The sequence below is a fragment of the Armigeres subalbatus genome, chromosome 1 (genome assembly GCF_024139115.2).
Source record: "Armigeres subalbatus isolate Guangzhou_Male chromosome 1, GZ_Asu_2, whole genome shotgun sequence".
Lineage (NCBI taxonomy): Eukaryota > Metazoa > Arthropoda > Insecta > Diptera > Culicidae > Armigeres > Armigeres subalbatus.
The window spans coordinates 146,680,384-146,693,170 of record NC_085139.1 but is presented as its reverse complement, the minus strand read 5'-3'; the positions used below and the strand labels follow the sequence as shown (position 1 = coordinate 146,693,170).

Below are 12,787 nucleotides of genomic sequence, written 5' to 3'. Positions count from 1 at the left end.
CAAATCCATACAAACGAACCAAAACAAAATCACAGCACAAATTTGAAAACTGACAGCATAATGTGTTTAAATGGGTGTTGATACTTTTTAATCCGGAAAATTCCGAATTAGTGAGATCCGGACTAACGAGTCGTCGGACTAGAGAGGTCCGGATCAGAGTCTATTATATATAGAGTTACGCAAAGAGTGAAGCCAAATCTACCTATTGAACTGTCAAACCGTCTACCTATCGAGCAAAGTAAACAAATGCTTGTTGGTAAGGCGGAAGTATTGTTATCGCCTAATGATTATTATGGCGAATTAAAACGCATGAATTGAAATGTATTAGATTTGTCCTAGAAACAGCTTAAACAAACTTTAATACACCCCCCAAAAAAGTAGCAACAAGAAACTCACGCGTTTGCACTCCGTGGGTGACTTGGTTATCGAATTAAAAAGCTTTAGCAGTGAACACTCCCGTGAAGTCACTTTAAGGGTTGAACAAAAATGAAAGTTGCAAACAGAATAACAAGAAGATCGTTCAGAATAAGTGTAAGAAGATCCTCTTTGCGCAACTCTATATAATAGACTCTGGTCCGGATAAGCGGGGGGATACTGTATCAGCAAAAAAGCAAAAAATGCGAATCTGTCAGCTGTCACATGAAAAGGCCTTGAAAGTCATTGCGTGTGTCATTCCTTCTTCTCTTTTGTTTAGTTCGTTCGTACCGTTCGGACGTTTGCGGATCTTGCGATCGTGTCAATATTCAGTGTTGCCACAAATTGAAGTTCATGGTTTCGATAGCGTCCAATAAAAGATATTTTAGTTACTAGATAAAGATTGTCGCTGTCGTCGCTGTCCGGAACATCTTTTGCTGGCGAGGATAGGGGAGCTAAATGTCAAAGAAGGAAAATCCATACGATTTGACAGGTATGTACCACACATGTTTCGGACAGCAGAACAAAGGGAACAGTAGCGACAATCTTTATCTAGTAACTAAAATATCTTTTCGTCCAATATTAAATATTAATTTAAATAATTTTTATTATCTTCTTGTTCAGGTGATGCATGTGTATAATACCGCAAATTCGCTATTACGTGCTTCTTTTTCTTCGTTGAGTGCTATTAGTAACATATAGGTACAATAAAAGCAAATGTTCAGTCTTTACACACGAGATTTTTCAATTTTAAAGTAAAAGTGACGCCTCATTTATATAACTTCTATAGAAGCATGATCAGGGGAATAAAATATTGACTACATCGAACTTTTATAGTATTGCAATTCTATAATATCTACTGTACGATGATATAACTTAGTATGTTTAAATAATTATAAATTGATTAATCTTGGGGTCAAATAAAGATTGATCAAGATTGGAAGTTGGAAGAAGATGCATAAAATCAATTCTAAAAAATCGTGCGATCTTCATCGATACTTAAAGGTTTAACAAACGAACTATGAAATGAACATGATTCAGTTTCGATAAAGTTTCGATTTTAGGTCGCTGATATAAAATGTCCAAACCGGTACTCCAAATTGTTTCGAGATTGGTAGAATATTTTGAGAATACTTTCTAATTTTTGAAACTTTCTAATGCAACCTATCGAAATTCAAGCAAAATCGTTATAATAGCTTTTCCTTTTAAGAAATTGTTTTGCCAAAAAATCGCGTTTAAAGCATCTTGGAGAAGGTTGAAAATGTTTTTCCATTAAATGGAAATAAAATTTTTATTTCCAACATATCGTTTTCCTATTTGAACAAAAGTAACGAGTAATAAAAAAAATGGCATCAATGTTGACGATTGGAAAGGAAAAGGCAGCAAGCAGGGTTCGGCTTCGTGTTCATTCATAAGCAGTTTGATTTTCTTTGTGTTCGGATGTTCCTCTCGACGACGTTGAACGGAATCGAGTGAGCAGGCACCGAGATTGCTAGCGGAACCCTCTTTTGTGGTGACTGCACCCGTGAAAAAGAAGAGTGTGTCGCTTTTTTGTATGAAATTCTAGCAAATTTGTGGTGAAGTGACGGGTTTTCCCGAAAAAGTGGTCTTGTGCAACATTGTGTGATGGATTGCTCAAGTTTCGCCGCAACGGGAGAATGACCTGCAGGCAGGAGTAAAATATTTTTTAATCGCTGGCCTAGGGGTTACGGAAGAAGAAGAAGAAATTTGATTCAGGAATCTGTGTGTTGCTTGTGAAAAAATAGCTTGAACAAAAAATATTTTAAGCTGGTGATTCTAAAATTATCACTTGATAAGAGAAGAATGGTAGAATAAAATGTAATTGTTCGACTGAAAAGTAAAAGTTTTTGGAAAAAATGGTGTAACTGGAGAGAGTGAAAATTAAGTGCGCCACCGCCTACTTTTCTGCATCTAGAGGGAGGCCCAAAATATCGAAATGCTCATCTCCAGGCCTACTGGTGCCCCTTTTTCGCAAGAAGTAATTCAGAAGTAGCTGGAAGTGTTGATCCTCCGTAGTTAGTTTTTGTGCAATCACAGTAGGCATTATTTACAGCGCCATTAATGATGGCTCCTGCTGCTATTGATGTTGGTTTACGCCCCATAGAAAGCGGATCTCCGCGATAAGCGTTCATTGCGTCGTGTCGGCCTCGCGGGTGATCGGTGTGTTGTGCCTACAGATGAAAAGCTGGTGCAGGAAGGAAGTGCAGAATTATTTGCAAATATTGAGCGAAAATCTCTTCTCGACCAATTATCGAAGTGGTGGAATGTATTCAAATACGACGTAAATTTGCCAGTACGAGTGTATAAGTTGGTTGCCATAGTGTTGCTCCAAACACCAGTCCGCGCCGCCTCGGATGTTTTTCTCTGTATGGCCTGCCGACCAATGTTTTAAGTATCTAGTCTCCGAGCAGTGGGGAATTTAGGAAAAAAGAAATAATCCCAGCTTACTAGGATTGTACGTGAACTGCAGGTGCGAAAATGTCCGACAAAACTGCGAAATTCGAAAGGATGGCCATGACCAAGCCGGTCCCGATGAAATTGTTTGCCGCATGGGAAGTCGATCGAACACCATCCAATTGCATTCCAAGGTAAGTGCAATGATTTCAACAGCGCCTTCATTTCTGAATATGTATGTGACAAAGACAAGTCCAATTTGATTATCAGGAAATGCGAAAATAAAAGGTTCTTCCGAATTAAATTGAAGCATGTTTGTTATCTGTTACTGGTTATCATAAGCTCAGTTTAATAGATAAAGAATGATTGAACCGACATACAGTGGGTCAAATAGGGGTGAGAATTCACTGTTTCAACAATATATAGGATGTAGAATAATTCGAAACATAATTTTTAAATACCTTTTTGAGGGATTTTGTTACTCAACCTTGAGATTATTATCACCTTCGATGAAATCTATACAATAGATCGTAAGAAATACTTGAACAGCTGGTGGCAGAAATGAAACAATGAAAGATGGGTAGATGGTTGTACATAATTGATTCGCCTAAAAGTATCGAAAAGTAGATAAAGCGTTTGATAATGAGACTCTTTTAAAACAACAAAGTTTATTTATTTCTATTTTTCGTGGTCCAGATTGGTGCTTTGCCAACAAAATCAACATTTACAAAACAACAACACTTACAAAAGCTTCGTTTATAAGAATAATTTGCATTTTCAATCGTTTCTGTACATGTACAGTATTCTTTTTTTTGCGCAACCACATTGACTCAATCCACCCAGCTTCGCTGTTCGCTGTTATGATAATAATGCGAATAGCAGATTGTTCAACCATCGCACCGCATCATCCGGAAGCACCAAATAGCCCCCGGTTCACTTCAACTGGTTCATTGACCACTTGCAGCGTGTGTGTCTGGCGGGCGGCATGTGTCGACGGCGCGTCGGCAAAAGCAGTGGCAGGCAGCGATGATCGGTGATGGTCTCTTCGACCAACGCAGGTTGTTGGCGCGCGAAGGTTCGTATTTTCGTCCAAATTTCAACCGCAGCGAAGCGAAGTGGTTGCTGCAATGGGATCACGTAAAATGCCGCAAACTTCACACATTCGAGCATTGGCGAATCCACCGATGATTACGTCGTTGATCACTTTCTCCAAATGCTATAAAATCGAGTGATATGTTTGTACTTGTTCGTGGAATTATCGTTTAAATTGTGGTAGAAGGTTCAATTGTCTAGGATAGAATCTGAGTCAAACAAAAAATGTCATAATTTATGGAATAACCTAATAACATAAATAAAATCATACAAGCTTGAAAGCGTCGTGATTTTAATGATTGAAAAGATCAAACGGCATACCGTAGGCTTTTGAAACAGCTATTTGTGGAAGACTTCCAGTAGCACCGACAGGATCTGTTTATCCCTTTTACGAAGGCTTATGGTTTTCGTATATGCTATATTAGACGCAGCTCTGGAGATTGTTGAAATCAAGCTTTTTCCGTACTTTTGTAGTCGTATGTGGTATTTTAATGGAAATCGAATTCAGTCATCTTCAGCATTGTCTTGCTTGTAGCCGCGCATTTTACCGCACGTCTAACTGCCTAACTCGCATATCAGTCCCATACCGTTTTTTCGCATACTGAGATAAAAGCCATTGAAGTTTCAAAACGCATCTTTCATCTGAAACTTTAAAAAAATCTAATCAATTGAAACATAATCGTATCTTGCTGAAATTTGGCTGAGTTGTTCATCATTCGGTAGATTACCGTGAAGCGATTTAGTTTGATCGAAACATAGTATAGTTTTGTGCAATCAGGTCATGTAAATTCTTAGTGGGACTGTTATGCGGATACTTTTAATATGGGACGCACGTGGCTTGGTATTTTTCACTCATGGACATACAAAATCGCATTTTTTATTATGATTTATGGAAGTGCATTAAAAATTAATCCTATTCATTAGGTTAATTCAAAAGTGACGAAAAGTCGAACACCATCACGGTTCCTTTAACCGATTCAATCCGGATTTTTTTTCGTCGTGTTTCAACATAAATTTTGGACATTCTGCTTCAAAAACGTATGCAAACCATCAAAAAGTAGAAATATAGGGTAAAAAAATTTTTTAGGCCTTCTAGGGCTTCCAAACCTTCCTTGAATTCAGATCTTGATGATCTTCATCAACAACAAAGCGTTTTACGGGGCCTCAATCCTTATTTGAAGTTGGCATTGCTACTTGAGACATAATTAAACTATTTTTTATCAAATCGCAGTGTTACTAAAACATAAACGGTACTCTAAACTATTCTTGAGTTAAGATATTGGAGGTCTACAAGATCAACAGAGCAATTCATAGGTTCCCGAACTTGTGTAATAGTTGGAGGAGCCCCATGGAACATTATTACAGTAGTATATACAAAATACAAGACTCCCAGAATATCTACGTCCAAACAATTATTGAGTTCAGATCTTGGAGGCCTACAAGACCAACAGAGTGATTGATAGGTTCCTGAGCTTGTGTGTTAGTTGTAAAAACCCCATGGGACGTAATTATGTCAATATATAAAAACATCCACATTCCCAGAATATCTACGGTACTCCAAACCTTTCTTGAGTTCAGATCTTGAAGTTCTACAACACCAACAGAGTGATTCATAGGGTCCTGAGCTTGTACGTTAGTTGGAGCAACCCCTTGGGACATCATTACACCAGAATATGCAAATCACAGCATTCCCAGAGTTCCTGGGGTATTCCAAGTCATTCTTGAGTTCAGATACTGGAGGTCTTCAAGACCAACAGAGTGATTCATTGATTTCCGAGCTTGTGTGTTAGCTGGAGAAGCCTCATGGAACATCATTACACCAGTATATACAAAATACAATATTCCCAGAGTATCTACGGTACTCCAAATCATTCTTGAATTTAGATCTTGGGGGTCTACAAGACCAACAGAGTGATTCAAAGCCCGAGCAAAGCTTGAGAGCAAATCGATAACTAATTTTGTTGTTGTGAAATCGCCTAATTTTGATAACTCAGGTTGATACCCTTTTGGTCGTTTTAACGGTTAAAAGATCAAAAGCTACAGCAGAAAAATCTTACTGTGACATCAAATCGAAAACTATTCCTGCTGTCGATGAGAGCAAATCGAAAACTAATTTTGATATTGGTTCCGATAACAAAATAAGTACACAGTTTGATGTCAGATCATACAATTCAGAAATCAACAGCAAAATGAGATCAAAATATGTAATCAGTCATGATGATTCATATTTGAAAACAAATTATGATTTCGATTTGATATCAATATCAAAATATGTTTTCTATATGCTCTCATTATGTTTTCAGATTTTGCTCGGGAGGCAACTCAGCTTATGTGTTAGATGTAAAAACCCCATGAGACATCATTACACCAGTACACAATAGGACAGCCCCATATAAAGGAGTGGCCAAAACTACCAAAAGGCCAATTTTCGATTTGAGCGAGTAAAATGTGATGAATACACAGCTTATAACCTATATTTTTATAATCAGGACGGTTTTTATTTTTTAGATTTTTTGGGAGGGGTGGGGGGCGTTCAAACTAGCCCCTCCTAGAAATGATATTTTTACGTTTTTTGGGAAAACGGCCAGCTTTGCCATATTTTCGTCTCAAAAGTAACATATTTATATATCGTTACAAAGCTCTTAAACAGATCTATGCAATAGGCTTGATAATGTAATAATAGCTCCGTCCAGAATTTAGTTTTAAGTAGTTTTGTAAAAGCATATTTTACGCAGTTTTTAACGAACAAAACAGTTTGGTACCCCGCAATACCCCGCAGTAAAACATCATGCACTATACTATTGAACGCTTAAGCTTTGAGGACCATGAATAAAAATCTGCCCAAATACACAACTTTGTAAGATACATGATTTTTTAAAAATGCCTATTTTTGCCTTTCTCGTGTACTAAATATACGTAGAAGATATATGATTGCTCCAAAAGCATTAAAAAGAACGCCCAAACACTCATAGTGTTGTATACCGATCGACTCAGTTCGACGAATTGAGGTGATTTCTGTGTGTACGTGTATGTTAATGTCTGTATGTGTGTGAGCAAAAATTATCTTAACTATTTTTTAGGCACTTACACTCAACCGATTTACTCGCAACGAGTTTCATTCGTCAGAGATCGTTGTTCCATTGCTCCCTATTAGAAATAGGCTGGATCGGACTATGGGCTCAAAAGTTATGGCCAAAATACATTTTCTTATAATGTACGAGAAAGATAACATTACCGCTAGGGGGATTAATCAGGAGTTTTGGTAAACTTCTTCTTTTTCAATTTTCATCTGAGTTACTCAATAATGCCACTTCAATTGAAAATGGTGACGAACACAATTTACATAACATTTGAAGGGGGAGGGTTATGTCTTAACGTTGCGCCTAATTCGAGAAAAAATCAACTAACACTTAAAAAGCGTCACGCAGTAGAAGGGAAGGGGTTCAAAATTTACAATTTTGACATTACTACATGATAGAAGCGAATTATAGATTCAACCATAACGTGTCATAAAGTAGTGAATGAGTAGTGTGTTAAATAACTCCTTGCCACAATACGTTTTTATATTTATGAAAGAAATCGTATGGAAATATCAAATAAATGAAATTCCATTTCGTTGATGTCACAATATGACGCTAATTGAATCTGTTCTACTCTCCTTTGCTGGTTTAATAAGTTTTATTCAGTTAATTTTCAAAACCAGAAGCTAATAGTGCTTTTTTGATCATTTTAGGAAAACTGTGTTGCGTCCATTTGTCTGTGACACGAATATACAGTAAAACCCTTTATATGACCAGTAGTATTTTATCCAGCATCAAGCGGGCTTATTGCAAGCCAAAAAAGTGACAAAATTCCGTTGGTTTTGTAGAATATGACTAAAATCGATACTATGCCGAAAATTGGTACCATACCCCATTAAAGGCTCGAAAAAAATATTTTCCGTTTCTATCTATGTTTTTATGAATAATACCACCATTTATTGCAGGATTCATAATTTTGGCCAAAAATACCTCCTTTTTTCCTATTGTGCAGTATATGAAAATTGAAACATTCCAAGAATATCTACGGTACTCCAAACGATTTTTGAGTTCAGATATTGGAGGTCTACGAGGCCAACAGAGTGAATCATAGGATCCTGGGCGTGTGTGTTAGTTGTAAAAACCCCATGGGACATCAATATACCAGTATATACAAATCATAACATTCCCGGAATATTTACGGCGCCATACATGAGTTCAGATATTGGAGGTCTAAAAGACCAACATAGTGATTCATGGATTCTGAAGCTTGTTTGTTAGTTGGAGAACCGTCATGGAACATCATTACACTATTATATAAAAATCTTGTTAGTTGGAATTGCTCAAATGGACATCATTACGTACACAATACGTAAGTACGAAAAAAAACGTGTTATTGTGATCGCATCCACAATTTTTTCGTTCCTTTTATCGTCTATAGTGTTATATAATAAAGCTTGGTCTACGGGTACCACGGCGTCTCTTGAAGACCGGCTGGGCTATACATGTGAATTATTGCTACTCCATAATCGATCAGAATTAGAGTAAGTTGCACCCTGAAGGCGTTGGTACTCTCATACTTACTTGTTTCATACTTATTATACATATTATATATTTTATACGATATGTTTACCCAAGTGTTTACCATTTCTATATGTATTGAAACCACCAAGGGGTATCATGAGATGACAGTCTAACCAATAAATGAGGATTGCGTACCAAGAACTGAGTAAAGCTCGCAATACATTCAATCGACAATATAATTGGTTTCAGTATTGCACGGAAGTGGATGTTACTAAGACTGACATTTATATGTAAGAGTAACGTAATTTACGTATGAATAATATCACAAAATTTCATCAAATGCTTTTCTTCATACTTATCCCAAAATGAATTAAATGTAATAGCTAAATCATGTTGCTAAAAAAATCTCTCTCTTAGTTCCTCTGCAACCATTTGATGTGATTCTGCGAGATCGTCAACAGAAGCCGTTTCAGTAAAACTTTCGAATCGACATGTTAAGCTCTGGTGCACTGCTGCAAACATGCAGCACACTAGGAGTAAACTTTTTGAAAGCAGTGTACCAAAAGGAATCAATAGTTAAGCTTCTCAATAATAATCTTCTTCATCGAAAAAATATTTAGTAGACTAACAGGTAACAGGTCATTGTATTTTTTTTTTCGAGAAATGCTCTCATTATTGATGAAATTTGTGTAAGGTGGTTATTCACAAAGTGCGTGACGAATAATAAAAAAAAACTAGAGGTTCATTACAAGAAGTGGCGAAGGGGAGAGGGGTGTTGAAAATAGTAATTGTACGTACTATATCGTTCTTCCCTAGATGTCCTTCACCATACAATTTTTTGGCGGTAAATTCATGCTAGACCATCGTACATCATCTTGTTGATCGATTTGACTATAAAAAATTGAACTCATGGACAATTTGTATTGTCGTACATATTCAACGAATTCTACAATGTGTCTATAATGGTGTAACGAAGTCCAGTAGAGCTATTCCAACTCATGAAAATAGATGGGGTGACGTAGATCTTCATGTTGATCGATTTGAGTATTGAGATCTGTACTCATGGACTCGTGTTGATCGATTTGAATATTGGGATCTAAGCTCAAAGACAGTTTGGAGTGTCGTAGATGTCGAGCGAATTCTGTGGCGTGTCTCTAATAGTGTAACCAAATCCCGTGGGGCTATTACAACTCATAAAACTAATTGAGACATCAAAGATCTCTATGTTGATCGTTTTGAATATTCTGATCTGTACTCATGGATATTTTGGAGTATAATAGATATTCAACGAATTCTGTTATGTATTTATAATGGTTTAGTGAAGTCTCATGGAGCTATTCCAACTCATAAAAATAGTGGGGACATCAAAGATCTTCTAGTTGATAGATTTGTAAATAGGGATCTGAGCTTGTTTGGAGTTTGGAGTGTCGTACATGTTCAACGAATTCTGTGGTGTATATCTTACTGTGTACCGAAGTTCCGTGGAGCTATTCCATCTCGTAAAAATAGTTTAGACATCGGAGATCTTCATGTTGATCGTTTTGAATATTAGGATCTGCGCTCAAAGACAGTTTGGAGTGTCGTAGATGTCAAACGAATTATGTGATGTGTCTATAATGGTGTCACGAAATCCCGTGGAGCTATTTCAACTCATACAACTAGTGGGGACATCGAAGATCTTCATGTTGATCGATTTGAATATTAAGACCTGTACTCAAGGATAGTTTGGAGTGCCATAGATGTCGAACGAACTCTGGTGTGCCTGTAATGGTGTTACGAGGTATCGCGGAGCTATTCCACCTCATGAAACTAGTGGGGACATCGAGGATCTCTATGTTGATAGATTTGAATATTAAGATCTGATCTCAAGGAGAGTTTGGAGTGTCGTAGATATCGAACGAATTCTGTGGTGTGTCTGTAATGATGTTACGAGGTATCCTGGAGCTATTCCAACTCATAAAACTAGTGGGGACATCAAAGATCTGCATGTTGATCGATTTGAATATTAGGATCTGTACTCAAGGATAGTTTGGAGTGCCGTAGATGCCGAACAAATTCTGTGGTGTGTCTGTCATGGTGTAATGAAGAACCGTGGAGCTGTCCCAACTCATAAAAATAGTGGGGACATCGTAGATCTTTTTGTTGACCGATTTGAATATTAAGATCTGAGTTCAAGAACTGTTTGGAGTATCTTAGGCAGGGTTGGGAAAAATCAAATTTTCGAAAAATCGAGAATGATCAAACTCACCCGCGATTTTACTTTTAAATTATCAAGTGATTAAAACTCGCCAGCGATTAAGAATCGTTTGAAAATCGTATCTTGATTTGAAGCATTTACCGTTATCTTTTAAACTATTTTTCCTTACTAGCATGAAACCATAACGCCAAATAGAAGGTATAACGGGACTGTTGACAATTAGCTATTATTAGTGAAGATTAATGATTGAATGAAAATTCTGTGTTTATTATCGTTTGAGTACAAAATTTGAGAAGTTGTCGCCGGCGACAACTCGCCTACTGTTTTCACGTGAAAAGTTTTCACATGAAAATTGCAATCATGATCGTCTGATAATGATTAAGCACAACACTGATCTTAGGTATTGAAAAAGATCTGTTATACTGCAGGACACGTGCGGGATATTATCATAAAGCATTTCAATTTCAATTATTTAATCAGAATGTGGTAAAAAATGGTGTTGATTCCTTAGAACATCAAAATTAGAACTCAAGGATAGTTTGGATGCTCTAGATCATCCTAGTGACCATAACCTGAGGGAGATCGTAGTGTGCCGCGAGTGATTGGAGGTGTCAAATTTTGTCTGTAGAATTTTTCTTAGCAACGATCCGCGATTTAGAATACGTTTGGTTGACTGAAAATTGTTCTTCACTAGTCATTTTCATAGGATATTGGGCTTTTTATTAAATGTTTTGTTTTTTCTGTTTTAAATATCTTTTTGCCTTAAAATCGCTTATATCTGCTGTGATGTGCTGTGAAGAATCAAGGCGAAGCATTGAATGAAACAAGCAATATGATTGCAGCCCAGGAAGATGGTTTGTTGGAACTCCAAACCAATAAACTGGATGGGAGCAGGATTGTGCTGGGAAACACTCAGTACCTGCTCGATGTGTTCTATTCAATGCAAATATAATGGTGAGTTACTGGTAGGAGAGTAATTTGTGCTCTGGAAATCCAGGTAAGTAATCGCGCGATTATCTAAATGTCCGGTTCTGTTGTGCGGGTGGATAAATTAATAAGAAATTGAAACAATCAGTGCAGGTTTGTTCGTGTTTTGTAGGACGTAGAACGATCGTAGATCGCGTCCATGTTTTTTCATTAAGCAGAACGATCAGCCGGCATCAAAATTGTGTTTTGCTTTGTGCGGTAAGCAGAACGATCGGCCGGTCACCGAAATTTTGTTCTGCGTAGTGCGGGTGTGTAAATTAATTAGAAAGTTAAAGTTTATATCGCGTCCAGACATATTTTCTTCGGGAAGCAGAACGATCGGCTGGTCATCGAAACTTTTTTCTGCTTTGTGCGGTAAGCAGAACGATCAGCCGGTCACCGAAATTTAGTTCTGCTTTGTGCGGCCTTAAATTAAAATTATTAGTTTTGTTTTCATCGATCAAACTACACGCTATACACGGCATACCGTTCACCAAAACGAACCCTGCCACACTCCCTACCCCATATATCCAACATCCCAGTGATTTCTCGTGGAAGTGCAGATGACTCGTCGGCTTCTATCAAAGCGAGAATCATGTCAACATTATCCTACCCATTCCTCAATTGACCTGCATTCGGACACGGCCGGCGCTGGTATTGCTTATTTTTAGGTCACCAGTTCTTATACATTGAGGATGATGTTAGTCCCAAACGTCATCTGTAGGTTCTCTGTGTAATTACAGCTGACCTGGCAATAACGGAGGAGCAACCGTGGGCGGTCAATCATGCTCATGCTCATGCTCTAGATCATCCTAGTGACCATAACCTGATCTGGGCAATATTTTTCCTGGATGGAACAGTTAATTTTGAACATTTTTGCTGAAGAAAGCAAGGCTCTATCTCTTAAAACTGATTTTCGACAGCTGATTTTCGTCTTGGGTCATATATGACCCATCCGTATTGAATCGGTTAAACCAGGGGGAGAAGGCGGAACAGTGAAACCCTACCCCGATATGTACGACATCCGGATTTGGTTCGAAAATGTAAACAACAGTGTTAATTCTCTACCACTTTTTTGTTATGGCGAGGCAATTTTAATGCACACTTTTGTTTTCGATATTTTATCAAAACCAACCACTCAGTCATGCAGCAATGTAACGAT

At 37.5% G+C, this 12,787-nt stretch overlaps 1 protein-coding gene across 2 annotated transcripts in view; it reads left to right on the top strand.

The window, feature by feature from the left end:
* Positions 1–1,827: 1,827 nt before the first annotated feature.
* Positions 1,828–12,787, top strand: part of LOC134205215 (phosphofurin acidic cluster sorting protein 2) — an 84,657-nt gene continuing 73,697 nt past the window's right edge. For both annotated transcript variants that reach the window (XM_062680263.1, XM_062680262.1), the window contains exon 1: positions 1,828–3,023. In XM_062680263.1, coding sequence (XP_062536247.1) covers positions 2,914–3,023 — 110 coding nt within the window. In that variant the 5' untranslated portion in view covers positions 1,828–2,913. The remainder of the gene's footprint in view (positions 3,024–12,787) is intronic.